Source organism: Staurois parvus, unplaced genomic scaffold (assembly GCF_062004578.1).
Source record: "Staurois parvus isolate SC_StPar_1 unplaced genomic scaffold, SC_StPar_1.0 ptg000192l, whole genome shotgun sequence".
Lineage (NCBI taxonomy): Eukaryota > Metazoa > Chordata > Amphibia > Anura > Ranidae > Staurois > Staurois parvus.
The window spans coordinates 7,532,710-7,551,457 of record NW_028317988.1 but is presented as its reverse complement, the minus strand read 5'-3'; the positions used below and the strand labels follow the sequence as shown (position 1 = coordinate 7,551,457).

Genomic DNA, 18,748 nt, shown 5'->3' with positions numbered 1-18,748 from the left:
GCTCTGGGATGATGGGTCAGCAAGCCCAGACCGTGATCTACCAACCATCTGGTCGAGATCTACTGGTAGATCATGATCTACTGGTTGCTGACCCCTGATTTAGATGTATTCACATGCGTTCAACATTTTTTTTTCTGCTGGAACGCTCCTCTCCCGAACGTGCAAGGGTTCTTTTTGTAGCTAGTGTAGCCAACATGGAGGGGCATTTATAGGCAGAAAAAAGTCAAATGCTCTTAAAAGTATTGTTTTTGACACCCAGTGTGCATGAGGCCTAAGAGACAATTTCATGAAAAATAAATAACAGGACCATCAAGTAGTGGATGTGTATTAATTATTTTCCAGGAATAAAGATTTTGTTTAGTATCAATTTAAAGGACAATTGGACTTTTTACAAACTTCCTCCAAACAACCACCAAATGCCTTTCACAAACTCCAGCACACTGTTGATGGGACACTGCAATAAAAAAATGGCAGTCCCCATCTGCACCCGGATGCATGTGCTAGAGTATTGCAATTAGACTCCATGGCAGTTCCTCACCATCATTCTACATGTATTTTGGGCGAAGTTGCACATATTTGGTCCAAAAGTGGCAGTAGGCAAAATGCAACAGCCTACCATCACTAAGCAAGGTGATTTTTGCTGGGGAGCATTGAAAAGGGGGAAGCATTTTGGGGGCAGTTTGAAGTACAATTCAAACAAGGACAGAAAGTACATCCTAAGTTATACAGACTCACAAATCTGTATATGAAATATATTAAAGAATACGTAAACCCAAGATTTCATATTCCAGATATGTGCCTGCTATACCATGTACTTGTTATAAGAAGTATCCTGTCCTGTTTGTATTGTTTCCTTTGTTTGAAATCCCTGGTGTTTCTGCCAGGCCCCCTGCTTTCCTAATAAAAACTGACTACACTGGGCATGAGAGCACAGCATGGTCAGTTCTCTAGTTAAGCTGGGAACTCAATCTGCTTTCCTTCAATAATCAGAGTTGTCCTGACACACCCCCACACCACTGTGTACAGCCATTCACCAAGAAGACCAATGTACTGCGGTTTCTCCTGCCCCACTTCTCTTTGCAGCCAAGAACTGAGGAAATGTGAAAAAGGAGGGAAAAAAAAAAAAACAACATAGGTATTTATAATGTTATTTATATGTATACACAAATGTTTTGCCTTCCATTTCTATTTTAAACTGAATAGTTTAACATATACTTTAATTAAAATTTGGAAACCTGTAAAAAAAAAAAACATCATGTTTAAATCTGGCAGACATGAAGTATATGCTTAAAATGCAAATTTGGCTTGTTCTGTGCAAGATCTATGTTCTCTAAATACTTAAAAAAAATTTTAACTAAAAATATACAGCTGAAAGCGAGACACAACCTCCATTCCCTCCTAGCTGAAACAAGAACCTCATTGTCAAATCGGCAGAGGCTGCCAAAATGCATACAGGCAGAGATCCTGATTTACTAAAGGAGCAGAGCATGTTCAACTTCAAAGGGAATTCATACTTTGTTTTACATTAACGTAAAAGTAACTGAAAATTCCCTTTGCAAATACCCAATTATGTGCAATGAAAAACAAAACAAAACAAAAAAAAAAAAACCGCAGGATTTTTCCTTGCATTGCTTGCACGTGATTGCATAATTAGAGTCACACAACTTCACCTCATTCATTAAGCCAATTCAAAACTCACTTTACAATGTATATATATAATGTATGTATATATATAATGTATGGTGAACAAGGTATAGTTGTGTTGACTTGTCAAGTGTGAGCAGAAAGTATGTGTTAATTTTCCTTGCATATGATTGGGTGTTCTTTAGAAAGTGAATTTTCACTATATTTTAATTCATATATTAAAAGGTAAAATTCTCTTTGCAAAGTGAAAATTCATTTTGAAAGTGAACATACTCTACCCCTTTAGTAAATCAACCCCATTGGGGTTGATTTACGAAGACTAGAGAGTGCAAAATCTAGTGCAGCTCTGCATAGAAACCAATCAGCTTCCAAGTTTTTTTTGTCAAAGCTTAACTGTACAAGCTGATTGGCTACCATGCACAGCTGCACCAGATTTTGCACTCTCCAGTTTTAGTAAATCAACCCCTCTGTCTGAATGCAAACGGAGTATCATATATGCACAATAAGGCCTCGTTCTCATAGGCGTACTACAGCAAACATCCGTGTGAGGGCCATGTATGCAGTCCTATTCATGTCAACTGGGATACAGCAACTGCACAGACATGGCTTCTGCTCCCAATTTAAGAGCCGTGTGGGTACCCGGCCCAAATGCATGTGATCTGCATTCTGGATTATGCACCCGCTTGGCTGTGTCTGTGCAGTTGCTGCGTTCCAATTGACATGATTGGGACTGCCTGCACAGGGATACATGGGAACACCTGTTCATCCCTGTTCGGAAAAATCCAGCCCTCACATGGGTGTATGCTGTAGTATGCCCATGTGAACAAGGCTTAAATGTAATAAACGTTTGTTAAATATTTAACAAAATCATTTAAAAAAAAAAAACTATGCAAGACATAATTTTATAAATGCTGAAGCTTGAAGGGTTTTCACATTTTCGTTCAGTGCCTGTGAGAGCAATACCCAAAAATTCATACGCTAAGACAGCACAAATGGTGTGAATGGACCCTCAAGGTTTCATAAACTAAAGAAAAATTCAAATCTGGTACAGAATTAAAAAAACAAAAAAGGAAAACCACACAACAATACTTTGGAGTATTACAAACATAAATGAGTGAAATGCTTTATTTCCCAATATGATATACCTTTTTAAAATGTAATTCGAAAAATTAATTCTGTATTTGTCATAACGCTGTAAACTGATTATTTATTATTATAATAAATGTACATTTTCATAAATATTAAATGGAATGCTACTTTGTACTTGGGAACATCAAAACGTAGCTTAGATGGAATTTCTTATAAGAAAAAAAAGAGAGAGGCAACTCCAATTTAATCATTTTTCATGCAGCTCTTTGAAGCTCAGATGTGTAAAAATGACATGTCAAAAAGGGAAAAAAAAAAAAAAAAAAACACAGTACATGACAAAGTATATACATCAACCAAGACCCAATATTATATAACATATACCACATAATATAAACAAGGTAAAATACAATATTTAATTTATGAATTTGTTTAATAAGTTTAATATATACAGTATATGACACCACCCTGTTGACATTCTCTAGTATGTTTATTCTTCAACTAGCAGTTCTGAAGTAATGCTCTGTGAGAGAGACAACCTTTAAGTCTCTTCAAATGTTTAAAGCTAGGGAGTCCATTCAGAAAGCAGCGGTATGGCCTTACTTCCACAGTTAAAATAAATGAAGGGAGTAGATCCCAGTCATGTGGCCTGTCATAATCACTGACCAGCCTACAGTCATGGAGTTCTCTCTGCTTTCAAGTATAGCTAAAGTATAACTAAAAGCAAAACTTTTTTATTTTAAAGGTTAGGTTCAGCTTTAGTAGCACGTTACACCTGTATTTAGGGCAGGGGTGCACAAACTTTGAAAAGCGAGAGCCATTTAAGTGATTTGATAACCAGTCGTGGGCACAATGAAATTAAATGGTTCTGAATTTCTAATTTTTTATTTTGAATAGCATAATGAACAATTTCCTCCTACAGCTGCTGAATGCCGGTGGGAGGGAGAAAAGGAGAAGCCGACATTCAGCAGTTGCAGGAGGAAAATGGAGAGGATTGGTTCCTGTATATGCTACCCCCCAGTCCAAGAGTACAACAGAATGCCATAGGGCGGGTCACATGAGCCTGCTGGAACATGGGGCGGGGTCATTTTTGCGATCCCTTACGCTACACCAGTGGTCGAAAGGGTGTGTGTGTGGTTAAAAACATCTCTAAACTATGGAGTTTCACCCCCCAAAGCGCAAATTTAAACAAGCCCTTACTTATAATGCAGCTTTCACACTGATGCACTGTGGTTTGCTTGCACCGCAGATGCAGCGCAATGCTCATTCGGCTTTACTGCAGGTTAGCAGCACTTTGCCATAGACTTCTAGTATATCTTGAGAGTGTGGTGTACTTTAAGAAAGCGCACCAAACCAGCAGGATATAATAGAAGTGGAATGGATCAGTGAAGCTGACCGGCAGGAAGCTGCAGGTGCACTGCACTGCGCTGCACCCGCGGATCAGTGTGAAAACAGCCTAACAGCTCCACGTGCACAGCTGCGTCATTCATGAGCAGGAATCTGTGAATGAATGAACTATAACTCTCGTCTTCCACCACAGCAGATGGCTTGTAATACTCAATGAACTGTAAGGGAGTTTGTGAACGCTCTGGTAGTTCATTGACACTTCCTACAGCTTTAAAAACAGAGCGCCCATACAGAGGTGCAAGCAGAAAGCTGTAGGCAGTGTCTGCAGGAGCCTGACACTGCACCCACAATCTGCTGATCTGCTTGCATTACCTGACAAAACATCGGCATTTCTTTTGTTTTTCAAAGGTGAACTTATCTTTTAAGTTTTGGATGGAGGGGAGAGGAATTAAAACACCTGTCAGTTTTTTTTTTTGCTGTCTGTGCCAGTTAAGGAGATTCACCCTCTCTATTTGTCCTATTTACCATTACGGTCATCAATAAAAATAAAAGAAAATCCCACATTTTGGGTTATTCTCAGAACAGTAATAGAAGGGAAATCTTCCAATGGGGACACTAGTTCCTGGTGACAACCAGGGATTTCCTCTCACCTTCTGTTTTGGCTATAGGTCAGAAAATGAAGGGAAATATCCCTAGTAGGACACAGATGGCAAAAAAAAAAACAAAAAAACAAAAAAACAAAAAAAAAAAACTTGCCAGTTGTTGATAACCTGTCCAAAATGGGAAAAAAAAAACTTTTGCCTTTAGCTCTGCTTTAAATAGAGAACTTCATGACATACCATGGACTCTACACGAAGACCTGCCTGTTACAAGTAGAATCTAAAATGCTGACCAGGGGTTTCCAGTGATACCGCAGAGTGTAATTTAGATTGGAAAAGGTGTCCCTGCTACAAATAGGCCCCCAAATGTACTTTTACATACTACAGGGTATGCGATTTTCCTTATTAACCAGAAAGCACTCTTCTATGCACCTTTTTGAAGACCACGCCCTTTTTTACTAGTATTATTGGATTTAATGTGAAACCTTATCCTCAGAGCTAAATCCCAACCACTACTCCACTATCCAAGAAGAAAACCTATAGGGGCAGTCCCATTAGACATCAGGATTGTAGATGGTGTTTACTTCTGGAAGGGTGGAAGTTAACTCTTAAGTAAGAACTTAAGTTCTTAGAAACAGATAACCTCCACGATCAGAGGGGCCAACATAAGAGGATTTTACTGGGTAATATATATCATTACAGGACTTTTAAGTTTTAGAAGGCACATTAGAAAGTCAGCATGGACTGTGCACAATGCATGAAAAACGTAAGATGCCCTTTGTAACGTACCAAGATTTTGTAGTAAAGTGAGAAAGTGAGAATATGAAAAAAGAAAAGGTTCAAATTAAATCTTTCTGTGACCTAAGAAAGTCTGAGGAAAGTTGGAGTACCTATGCTGGCTTGTATTGGCTATGTGATCCCTCACTGTAACTAAAACTTCATTTGATGTCTATGTACAGTGGAAAGGACTCTGCATCAATTGTGTGATAAAAGACACCCACCCACCATGAGCCTGTGAGAAGAGGCGGCACATGCATACGCCTGGCATGCAAATGTGAGGCCCCGCAAACCGTACAGCAATGACACTGTACTTCTAATTCTCATAATGGAAATCAACGCATAATCATTAAAGTGTAACTAAAATGCAAAACATTTTCTTTTCAGTTCTGGATAGAGTGGAGAGAGAGTATAACACCTGTCAGGCTTTTATTGCCATCTGTGCCCCCATCAGGGAGATTCACACTCTCTAATAATACGGTTTACCGCTATTTGAAAGTAAAAACATCCCAAACTTTGGGTTGTCCCCAGAACAGTAATAGCAGGGGAATGTTCCAATGGGAACACTAGTCTAATGACCCTGATAGCAACCAGGGATTTCTTCAGTTTGGAGGGATTTTTATTTCTTTTATGGATAGATTGGAGAATGATTACAACACCTGTCAGGTGTTTATGGCTGTCTGTGCGCCCGTTAGGGAGATTCACCCTCACTATATGTTCTGCTTACCATTATCACCTGGTGAAAACCCAAAGTTTGAGATTCTCTCTCGTTTTCACTCAAACAGGAATAAAGGAGAAATCTTCCAAAACCCAGGAATTCCCACTCTTTGGAAGTATTCTCCCTCACTTCCTGTTTTGGATATAGGACAGGAAGTGAAATCTCCCCAAAAGTAAATTGATTAGAAAAATAAACTGACCGCGATTATAACCTTCCCTTACTCTATCCAAAATGCAAACAAACAAAAAAAGTTTTGCCTTTAGTTATATTTTAATCATAGTCACAGCTTCTCCATGGGGGCCACTTTGATTTCCAGGACTTTATAGGGAGCATAACACTTCTCTTTAAAAGGGGTTTAAGCATTGATATAAACCCCAATATTTTGAAATGAACAAGACTCCATTGATAATATTTGTGTACTTGCAGCATTTTTAAGAGATGTAACATGAGGAAATGAGTATGTATGGAGAGTTAAGCAGAATATATGGTTTTATATTGCCCAGACACATTAACAATAAGATTTTGAATGTTCTGTTTTGTACCCTCAAAGTAAACCATCTGTTTAAAACCTCTGCTCTTTTATTTTATTTCATATAGATGCTTAATACCTTTTAGCAGCTGATGCCAATGTATCTTTTCTAGTAACAGATCCAGTATGGGTTGGTTTTCTGGTTCCAGCTCCTCCATTGGTAATACAAGACATAGAAAGGGCTTCACGTAGTGCTGGTGGACCTGGGCAAAAAAAAACAAAAAAACTTCAGAATATACGCAATTAAGTATCTGGTATATTAACAAACCTGAATCTTGGGAAAATATATCAATTTTTAAAAGCAGAGTTTTCTCCCCAAACCAGGGAGAAAGAAGGAGTATTTTTTTATCCCAGAATTGGGCTTTAAAGTGGTTATAATCTCAGACATGAAATATGAACAAAGCATATCCCTCTATAGTGTGTACCTATCCAAATAGGAGCACAGAATGCCATTTCTGCTTGCTGCTATCAGCATGAATCACTTCATTTTCCTGACACCGAGAAAAATTGAGACAGGGGAGGGACTTCCAGCAGATTGACAGCCTCGGCTCTGTTCGTTGTGAGTTGTGTGGAGAGGCATGTGTCCCTTCCTGCCAATCAGCTCTCAAGAGCTCTCCTCACTGAACTCTGCAGTGTGTAATTTCAGTTCTCCACTCCCTTTTTTCTGACAGCTCAGACAAGCTTTATAAATTCTGGACTCTCTACATATGTCGGGAAAAGAAGACTGAAGATAGACAGGTACAACTTTTGTAGGAAGATTTGTTTTATCTCTGTGTATTAACTGAGACCAGTCACCTCACTGGGCATAGAGGTAAGGGTTTACAACCACTTTTAAGTATATATCTATAGTCAAAACGTTGGGATAATGAAGAGAATGGTTACAAATTCTGCAATTTTTTTTTCTCCATTTACTACATTTTTATGTCCCATTTGGGAAAGTTTTCTATGCTCCCATGCTATGAGATTCAATGATCTAAGTGATTCAATGATCACTAGGACAAAGAGAGTGTAAATCTATCAATCTTCCTCGCTCCACCAAAAATAAAAATGTGGCTCTAGATCATCTTCCAAATGTGTTAAGCTGTGCAGTTGATAGTTAAATCATTAAATAGCTTCTCACTCAGAGTACATTTGTAAGCAGTCTTTGATCGGTTACCACATCACCTCTACAAACACACCTTTGTGCATTTGCAATGCAAAAAAAAAAAAAAAACAGAACACCTTGGACCAGGAATGGAAGATGTGTGTGGTTTACAGAACGATTGAATGATTTTCAGACGGAGGACAGATCACCTGAAATGACAGCTTTGGTGCAACAGGTATCCTGTGCAAAGCTGCAAATGTCACATTGACTGACTACTAGCAAATGTAGCCTGCTTTGTCTTTTTGGCTTATCCAACAACCAGAAATGAATGCAAAACAAGACCCGCTGTTTGGCGATCAGGAGGAGAGCCACAACTGTCAGAAATCAAAGAAGCAAACACATCTTTCACGCCTAATGGCTCTAACTTCTATTTTAAGAGTCCTTTTATTTCAGGATAAAGAGATATATGGTCACAGCATTTAGATACAGCTATTGTAATATCAAACAAAAGCTTTGCAATAAAGAAGAATTAAAGAAGATTTTTGTTTTTTTTTATTAAAAGAAGAGGCTGAAAACTCTGTCCAGGTATTTATTGGTGTGTGTGTGTGTGTGTGTGTGTGTGCGTGCGTGCGTGCGTGCGTGTTTTTAAATAAATAAATGTGAACCTATTTCCTGCTCTTAAATAAAAAGATTTGTTCCAAGTAGGATTTTGTTACTTAAAGAACTTCACGCAAAAGGGGAAGTTCCGCTTGTTTGTAGCCCCTTCCCCCTCCACTGCCACATTTGGCACACTTTGGGGGAAGTGGGTATCTGGTTATGACAGGTGTTCACTCCCACTTCCGGGTCGGATCGTCATGGCCCCCCTCCTTACTGCGCAGCCTTCTGCAACACTTCACAGGTCCCAGAAGACTGTGGGACCGTTCATGCGCAGTAAGAAACCGGCTGTGAAGCCACAAGGCTTCACTGCCGGTTTCCCTTACATAAGCCACCGGCCTCAGCACTCGAAGCCGACTGAAGGATGGGCTCTGGTGAGCACATTGCTGGATCCCTGGACAGGTAAGTGTCCTTAAATCAAAAGTCAGCAGCTACAAGATTTGTAGCTGCTGACTTTTAATTTTTTGGGAGAGCCTGGAGCTCTGCTCGAAGGTCACACAGATTTCACTCAGACATCAGTTTTCATGCATGCTTCAATGAATTTTATATATGGTGCAGATTCATGTGCAGAAAAAAAAAATCTGCATGTGATACCGGTACTAGTATTGTGGTGTGAACAGGGCACATAGAGAACAATTGATTTTGTTGTGCCCTTGCAGAACGCATGCAGAAAAACAACTGTTTTTGCACCATGGTGTGAATGAGCCCTAAATTAGGTGCTACTGAAATTGAAAACTTGAGAAAAATACTGGGGTTTCAAATGTTAAACCCAGTCTGTTTTACTGTCCTAGCTCCTTCAAAAACTATGTGCACAAGTGTACCTAGAAGAATCAATGCCGTTTTGAAAGCAAAGGGTGGTCACACCAAATCCTGATTTGATTTGGTTTCTATTCTGTTCATTTACTTTCCATTTTGTTAATTCATAAAAATAAACTATTAACACTTCTATTTCTGAAAGCATTCTTAAACAAAAAATGTTTGCACTGTACTGTGAGTAAAATATAATATAATATAATATATATATATATATATATATATATAGTAAAGCGCAGAGCAAACTGTTGGCGCTATATAAATCCTGTATAATATATATTTTGATAACAGAAACAGCATTCGGCTTTGTCCTTCCACAACCTCACAGCGAAGCACACTGGCAAACATAAAACATGTCACTTTGTTTCCTGACATTAGACGGCCATCAGGAAGAGATACTGTGTCTCTGCTTTTCACTAATGGTTTAATGGTGGATATTTTGAGTCAGAGTGACATCCTTTACTGAAATACGTCTTTAGAAAATGTGTGAAAGTACAGTTACCATTTCCTATCCAGACATTTGTAGTCCAAAGGGAATTAAGTAACTGAGGAAGAGGAAGCTTAGACTGAACAAACAGGTCCATGCAGGAAAACAAATCACAGCTATCACTTTATGTAAGAAAGATTTCATTTTGTGGCAGCGGCTACAGAATGTATTTTGGCTATTAATAAAATTGAAAGAAGGAAAACAGATATTTAAGGGCTGCTTTAGCTGTAAAATTGGGGGTCCATCTACGCAAAGCTCATATTACCAATATTTTAGGTAGATGCTGGTGGATTTAGTCATCAGTCAGCTGCTTATATCTTTCTAAAGGGCTGGTTAAAATCGAAATCACACTGGACCGTGTGGATTTGAACCCTCGCACATTCCCATGCAATTTGATTTTGCAGCCCATTTAAAATTTGAGTGAGCTGCAAATCGCACCACAAACACAAAAAAAGTAGCAAATACACTACTTTTAAAAAACGCACCATACCAAATCGTATAGTACTGTGGTGCCATGCGATTTAGTGGCCGCAAACACATTGCGTTTAGGTTGCCATCAACATTACATTGGCATCCGCATGCAAATCTCAAGGGCAGTGTGTCTGAATTGTCTGAACTGGCCCGATGTCTAAACGGTTTTGCTCCTAATACAAGTATAGAATACAAAAGGTGCTAAAGAGAAAAGTTTCTTCAAAAGCAGCACCCCACTGCAAACCACATTAAAGAGAACTAAAACACAGCAATTTAAATATACAATTTTCAAAACAGCCCAGAGAAGACATATGTAAGAACTATTTTTGCTAGTGTTGTTGTAGCATTACTAGCTGAGATAATACAAAAATCCACATAATAGAAAACCAACACAGTGGGGCCATCTGGCAAGCATTTTTTTAATGTGATGCAAACGCATCAAACACGTGTTGAAATTGAGCCGTTAACGCATTCATTTATTAGGTGTGTTAATGGGCACTCAAATTTCTTTGCAAATCTAAATGAGATTACTGCCACAGATCGGCCTGTTAAAGGAAGTTGAAAAATAATAGAATTGCTGACTGGATCACCGGTTGACAATAAAAAGGGAGAAAAAAGCCCCTATAAAAGAACACTAATCCAGGGGCCCTATGGGTTCATCCATAAAGAGTGCCTGTTAAATGTGAAGAGCAAGTGCTTTTTTTTTTTTTTTTTTTTTTTAAATTAGAAAGCCAAGCATGTTGTGTCATCTGAATGTCAAAGAAGCACATTGTAATAAATGTGTACGTCTAAAAAAGGGACTACGCAGGAAGATGCTTAAATAAAATGAAAGTATACCCATAAGAAAATATGACTAAAAACTGACAGTATAACGGAATGCAGGCCATTTTTAACTGAAAAAATTATGCTTCATCAGGTAGTGCAATAATATTGTTGTTTCTGTAATTAGCACAGTGGCCTGAGTATAGGCCTTGGAGACTTTTTAATTCATTAAATCAGGACTTACTATGCGCACATTGCCAGTCCACAGATGTTCTCAGACAGAACAGCACTTTAGACACTGCCAGAGTTACAAAATTGCCAGTCCAAGCCTGCTATCTACAATGACTGAAACTCTTCTTAGGCCTTCAAAGCCAGCATAGCACCCTCCGATTCCCCTTTTATTGAATATTTATTGTAGCAGTTAAAGGGTGTAAATCCTCTGGGTAAGGAGGCATGAGAACAGAAGCAGCTGGGAGCATTCATACTACTAGGAATTACATGCAGTGAGTGAATATGACACTTCGTAAGATGGCTTCAGTATCTGTCAATACCGGATCAGCAATAGGGCTTGGCAGTAAAATGAAAAAAGGAATGGTGTTCCTATCATGATAGTTTGGTCTTTCGTCAAAAGAAGGTGATGAAAGATTAAGGGAGATGAGAATTTTTCTTTGCCGTTTGTGTTGTCATAATCACTGTATGAACTGTTGTTCTTTCCTTCTACACAAAGGTTAGAGGAAGAGGTTATGATGAGTAAAGGGCATCCGTAAAATAGTTACAACAAATAGGTTCTTTGGAACACCAAAAGGTACAATCCAGAACAGTTGAGAAGGCTTCCAGCCCTAACAATACTTTCCATTACCGCCTTCTGTTGAATGGAATCTTCACGTTCTTTCAGCGTTTCAGGTGCGCTAGGATCTTCATCATCCCATAGTTCCAGTTTATCAGATGCCTGCCCCTCCTTTATCCTTGCTGTGGCTCCCCAATTTTCCTTCCACTACATCACTAATGTCGCTTCACAGCAGCAGGTACATGCTACTGATTAAGCATCCAGCGGGTGGAGTACAGCATGGAGACGCAGGCAACCAAAATATCCAAAAGTGACGAATGTAAATATGATCGTCTGTTAAGACTTTGCGACTCAGGGTAAAACAAATCATAAACGCCTAAACACAATTTTGCAGCTTCAACATGTGTTAGTAGAACTGACCCCATTATCGAACTAATTGTGTATCCAGATGGATTATACCTTGTTTCTTCAGGACAAATTGGGCTTTTTTGTGGTGGTAAATGGTAACTGATATCTCCTGTTTTGTTTATCATCAAAGGAAAACTGGTCCAAAATAGTAAAAAAAAACAATTTTTATTAAATTTAGCTGTATATTTCTTGCTATTACCATGATCTACCACCAAAGAACAAACCAAAACAATTCTACTCCTGACAATCGCAGTGATACCACATAAGTGTATGTAGGGCGCAGAAACAACAGTGTGCATTATGCCTTATTTTATGCTACTTAAAACCCACTGACACCAATTTAAAAAATACTTTTCTAAAAACAAATCCTACACAAACTATACTGACCCTGAGCTTTGACCTTTACCTTGACATAACACTAGCCCTGGCCTAGATCAAACCTTGATCTAGCCATTTTTTTTATTTTTCTATTTTTGAATTACTTTATATTTACACACTTGTTTGTTGAAAATGTTCTCCACTCTGAGGAGGGAAAGATACAATGAAGGAAAGATACAATGTATCTTTCTCTCCATTCAGAGGAGAAAGAAATCACATGGGCAAGCTGTGCAGTGACTGATCACTGTGATAGCCAATCAGAGGTTATCAAAGTGATCAGAAACCAGCAACCCTGGGTCCCAATCATTAGTACAAGACCTGGGTCTTTTGGCGAGAGCCCGGTCTGTGTGCTGGAAACGCACTGTGTGGCGCACTCCCAGCACAAACACAGGTACACATATATGCAGCTCACAGATGACCTACTTCAATGAAACCACATATATGTGTACAGTCGGCGCCATGAGACATGGGTATTAGGGTGCATGTATCCTAACAAATAGTTTCTCCAAGTTACTGCATCTTAGTGTTGCTGGAGTACATTAGGTTAAAGTAGAATTCTGGCCTAAACCCTCACTAACCCCCTTACTCCTAACACAAATGTTGACTAACCTGTGTAAAAAAAAAATAAAAATAAAAATAAAAAGGTGTATATACTTACCTATTTTCAGCCCACTCTGGTTCAGTCACTTGATCCTCTGTGTCAGCCAGTGGCAATGGCAGGAGAGAGGAAGAATGGAGACAATGGTTGAGGCTTGGGAGCTGATTGATCACTGCTCACAGATATCCCAGTCATCAAGTTATCTCTCCTCTCCCTTGCAGCCACCGTTAGCCGACACAGGGGATCACATGACTGGAACAGGCTGAAAATAGGTAAATATATTTATTTTTTTTTCTTTTTACACAGGTTAGTTAGCATGGGGGGAAGGGGGTATGGGGAGGCATTTTTAAAAATGAAGGCTTATTTTCCCCATTTATACTTACCTAAGTGGATGCAGCATCTGCCCCCCACCGGCTCTAAGTGTGAGTTCTCACAGCCGCTCTGAGCAGAGAGCAGTGACTGTCAGTCACCACTGTCTGCTCTGCTCCCCCAGCGCTCACTGGAGTGCAGGGCTCTGCAGAGGGAGGGAGCGGATGGCTATGCCTCTGAGCGGATCACTTTAGAGTCGGGATCCTTCCCCAGCCTGGACCAGCTGAGTGACATCAGCCAACAGCAGACTTCAGTCCACTGTCAGCTGAAACCGGGACACAGGAGTGCAGATTGAACTGCACTCCAGTGATCCAAAAGAGCTTTGGCTGTACTTCTCCTTTAAGACTAGCCAAGTTTAGGATGGAATTTTACTTTAACCATATGGCTAAAATCCTCCACTGGGTAATAAGTTCATACTCTGGGAACACCAAATCCTGAGCATGAGACACTGCATGCCAGCCATCAAATGATAACTTCCAAAGTTTTTTGTAAATCACCAAAGTTTCTGTAGTTTCCTTCCAGTCGCCAATGATGTGAACATTAGGAAAAAAATAAATAAATAAATAGAAGATCTAATTACCTTTGCTGGGAGGTGCTTTTCTCACAGTTGCCACATGATCTTCAGAAACAGCCAGACGCCTGAGTACGTCAGCCAAGGCCGCTTTAAGCACAGTGATTTCATCCTCCTGCTGCTGGACTCTCAGCTCCAGGGCAGATAAACGGTCTTGAACATCAGAGGTGCTTGCTGCAGAAACACTATCATCTGTGAAAAAAGGCAGAGATCATAAGCTCTAGCATCTTGAAACCGGCTTATAGTAAAGAAATGTTAATTTAAAAAATGTATTCTGCTTCTATTATTGCACAGAACAACAGTTTAACGTCAGATGCAGACATGGAAATTTACAATTCAAGGAAAAACTAATAACCCCAGGCATATACTAGAAAACCTCTAATTAAAAACGGGGAAGTTTATGGCTCCCAGAATGGATTCAAACACATGACACATGCCTGCACTAGGAAAGAAGTGCTATTAGGGATGACTTACACTTTTTTTTTTTTTTTTTTAAACACACATGATACAGAATTATGTACTGCCATTTTTTAACACACATGATACAGGATTATGTACTGCCATTTTTAACACACATGATACAGGATTGTGTACTGCCATTTTTAACACACATGATACAGGATTGTGTACTGCCATTTTTTAACACACATGATACAGGATTATGTACTGCCATTTTTAACACACATGATACAGGATTGTGTATTGCCATTTTTAACACACAGGATACAGAATTATGTACTGCCATTTTCTACGCAACTTATGTAGCGTAAATTTGACAGATATTCTAAAGCACTTGGCTGCTTTAGTCAAGCTTTGGCCCTAACACTCCATAGTGTATAGAGAAGCTGTGTGTCAGTGAACACAAGAGAAACTCCTTCTGACCTTTAACTACAATCTACAGCACCATATTGTAGTCAATGAACCTTCTGTGTGCAATAAAGGATGTGTGTGGGTGATGAGTGTTTCAGGGGTCATTCAAACTAGCTCTGGTCTCCGAAGAGTGATCTGCATTTATTTCACTCTTCAGAGCAGTTGACAGGCCTGCTTTAACCCCTTACACCCTGCACTAGCATTCTGCAAATGCATGCTTGCAGAGTGGCCCTATTCACTTGAAGGGGGCACATTCTACGACACAGAACAACAGGGGGTATAATTCTGCCACAGCAAAGCATTTTGGCCACAGGATGTGTACACCCCAGCCACTTCTGCAGCTAAAGAGTGTAGCAGTTGGGGCATAAATAGGGCAGCTCAACCATTGGGTTTTACTGTCTCTCCAAATGGGAGTGTGATTGAGCCCTTAGAAGTGCTGCTATCTGATAAAAATGGTCTGCAAGTGATTGAGGACAGAAGTGCTTTTCCACGAAGAGTAAAACGGTATTTTAGGAATTTCCAAGCAAAAAACAATTAAACATATGGAGGTACAGGATTATAAAGACAGATAAGGGGTAAGACTTTAAAGTTAAAAAGTGACAAAGTATGATGGCTGACACTGCTGACTTCTCCTTTCCTTCTGTCTTAAGTATACAGATTAGAAATTCTAAAGTCACTCACTTTCCAGATCTGCATGCCAAGTCTGTGACTCCGAATTTAAAGGGTATGTAGACCCCAACAAATAACTTCTTATATATGCTTCCTTATAGCCTGTTAGGTATACCACTGTGTTGTCAGTGTAAAAAGTGCAAAAAATACCCGGTAGTCCTGCCAGAAATCTTGTGAGCGCATATCTTGCTGTGCACCATGATCAGTACCCCCCAGAAAAAAAAAAACGTAGAAGAGGAGAGGGATAGATGTTTGGTAAACCTAAAGACTGGTATACACAATTTTTTTATTTTTTTTTAAATGGGAGGAGCTCGGGAGGAGGTCCGCGTACTAACTATGTGAATTTAGTACAGTAATCTCCCTGCTGAGCTATTTTGTTCTGACAGAGGGGCTGCCCTCTGCCAGAAAACACTGGTCAGCTATTGCAGTCATTGGCTAACAGTGCTGATCAGCTACTGGGTTTTCCAGCAAGCTTGTTTGACAGAACTGAATTCACGGCCAGCTTGTGTCGAACAAGGACCTGTACACTTGGACTGAATGTTGTCCAGTATCTACTGTACTGGCTTATTTTGGCCCGTGTGTATGGGACTTTGTATTTCTTGTTCTAGGGTGCTGCTCATCTTTTGGGGGGTTAGCACTATTTTCATTCACTATTCACTTCAAAACGTGGGGTAAAACCTCAGACATGAAATATGAACAAAGCATACCACTCTATAGTGAGTACTTGTCACACTTAAGAGCACCAAGTGTCATTTCTGTCTGCTGCTTTGTTACTCTGCTATCACCATGACTCAGTTCTGATGAGTTTTCCTGACACCAAAAGAAAAATTGTGACAGGGAGGGCACAGTGATCGACAGCCTCAGCTCTGTACCCATGTGCGAATGGGGGGGGGGGGGGGGGAGGGTCCCTTCCCTCCCATCAGCTCTCAGAATCTCTCAGCTCTAAAAAACAGAAGTTACCCAGTGAAAAGAACTCTGTGTAAATTCTGGACTTTGAACGGATGTAGAGAAGAGGAGACTACAGATAAAAAGGTACAACTTATGTAGGAGGATATGCTTCATCACTTTACTGGGTATTTGTGAGGGTTTACAACCACTTTAACCAGTTTGTCAAGCCAAATGTCAACTGTGCACACAGTAATGATATTTACTGGCCTGGACAATGGCTTGTGTCTTAGCAGAGGGTAGCAGAGACCAACCACACAGTCCTATGTTGTGGGATCTGAATTCATTATAAGCTCTACGACTCCTTTCACACTGTCAGTTTTTCAGGTGTACTCAAATCGAACCATCCAAGACCTCTATGGACCGGCGGGTGTCAGCAGACAAGTGTCCGATGACACCCACCGACACCCACCAATATCTGATATGCCAAAAACAGACGGATGGGGATCCATTCCCCATCTGTCTGGTGGATCGGATGGCAATCAGAAACGGACAGGCGGTCTGTTTCCATCTGACCCCCCCCCACAGAAGACAGCGGGCAGTGTCTGTGTCCACTCTGCAGCAGCGAAGCGGACACAGACCTCTCATCCGCCTGCTCAGCGGGGGATCAGTGGAGATGACCCCCGCTGAGCAGGCGGATCCCCGATGGGTCTGCCCCATCTGAAAGGGGCTTAAGAGAGAAAAGACAAAGTCAGAGAAAGAAATCCAGAAAGGATTCCAGAAAACACACACACACACACAAGACTACTTTCTACGAGATACAGTTCTGGACCATGAAATTCCTGATTTCTATGATGTGATGAATAGGATATTAAGAATATATAAATGCAAAAGCTGAAATGAGTTCATTTTTTTCAAAGTATATCCTTTTAGAATGCATCTGTGCAACAAGAGAGTCAAACTTTAAATCCTGAGACTTTATTTAAAAAATGCCCGGGGCCTGGGAAACCTAGGGACAATTTGATTTTTAAGCTGAAAGAGCAATTTTCAAGGATTTGTGTTTTTTACTAATCATCATGAAATCATTAATAATATGAAAAAGAAAAAAGTATTTGATGGCAAGTCACTTGGCTTCGATCTTCAAGACTGAAAAAGAAGGAATTCTGTGCAGAATCCAAGAATCTGCTTGGACACTTAGGCCTAGATTAGCAGACGAGACTTGGCATGCATGCAGCTATTCTTCAGAGGTAATATGGGAATTACAGCTTCAGCTTCTGCATCCAGTCTGCACTGACTCAACTCCTGCAAGTCACATTAAACATACCACAGACTTTATCTGGCGTTAAATAAATACAAAACCTAGAAAAGATGCTACCAGTACCCAACAATGCAACATTTTGATAAAGATGGCATCCACTTTTCATTTAATTATGACATTTGGAGGAACTTGAAATTTTTTTCCTTATTTTTATACAAACCAGTCATAAATTAATTCAACAACAATGAAAAGGTTTGCAAACAATTAAAAGGCTCAAACTATCAGTTGTGAAAAGTTCTTACAGTAAGCGGACCTTCATTTTGGTATAAGGTCTACTTTATCAGGCCTCCCACCCACACAACTCAATTCAAAGTACTGCAGTTGGGAAAAAACACCTGTGGTAGAAGAGTTAGGCTGGCCATACACTATACAATTTTCTGTTCAATTTCTGCCCAATTTCCTTTGGATTTACCTTCAACTATGTAGTGAAAGGGCCTGCTTAATTGGATACAACTGAAAGTGTTGTTAGGTTTGACCTCGTATTATATGGTTTTTGGTAAATCTAAAGCAATTTTCCAAAGAAAATTGTATAATGTATGGCCAGCCATAACCACTTGCCGACCGGCCGTTATATATAAACGGCCAGACGGTGGCAGTGCAGGGTCGGGTGGCCGTTTATAAACGGCCTCCCCGCACCCTGCTTGTGCGCGCTCCCTGGGAGCGCGCAGCACCGCGATCCGGTGCCCGCTGTGTCCTCCGGACACAGTGAAACACCGATCGTCGGACGGGACCTCTGTACGAGGTCCCGATCATGTGATCACTGATTGGCCAATCAGTGATCACATGCAAAGTAGCAAGCAAGATGTCACTTGTGACATCATTGCTTACTACGTGTGAATTCTGTGAATGATCACAGAGGTCACATGGTACAAGGCTATTCACAACAGCCTTGTACCATGTGACAAGCTGTGACCAATCACAGCT

The 18,748-nt window shown here is 40.1% G+C and overlaps 1 protein-coding gene across 6 annotated transcripts in view; it reads right to left on the bottom strand.

The window, feature by feature from the left end:
* The window catches only part of EML4 (EMAP like 4), a 317,947-nt gene that overhangs the window by 92,833 nt on the left and 206,366 nt on the right, over positions 1-18,748 (bottom strand). For all 6 annotated transcript variants that reach the window (XM_089677831.1, XM_089677834.1, XM_089677836.1 and 3 more), the window contains exons 2-3: positions 14,092-14,274; positions 6,780-6,903 (exon numbers count right to left, since the gene is read on the bottom strand). In XM_089677831.1, the coding sequence (XP_089533957.1) occupies positions 6,780-6,903; positions 14,092-14,274 (307 nt within the window). The remainder of the gene's footprint in view (positions 1-6,779; positions 6,904-14,091; positions 14,275-18,748) is intronic.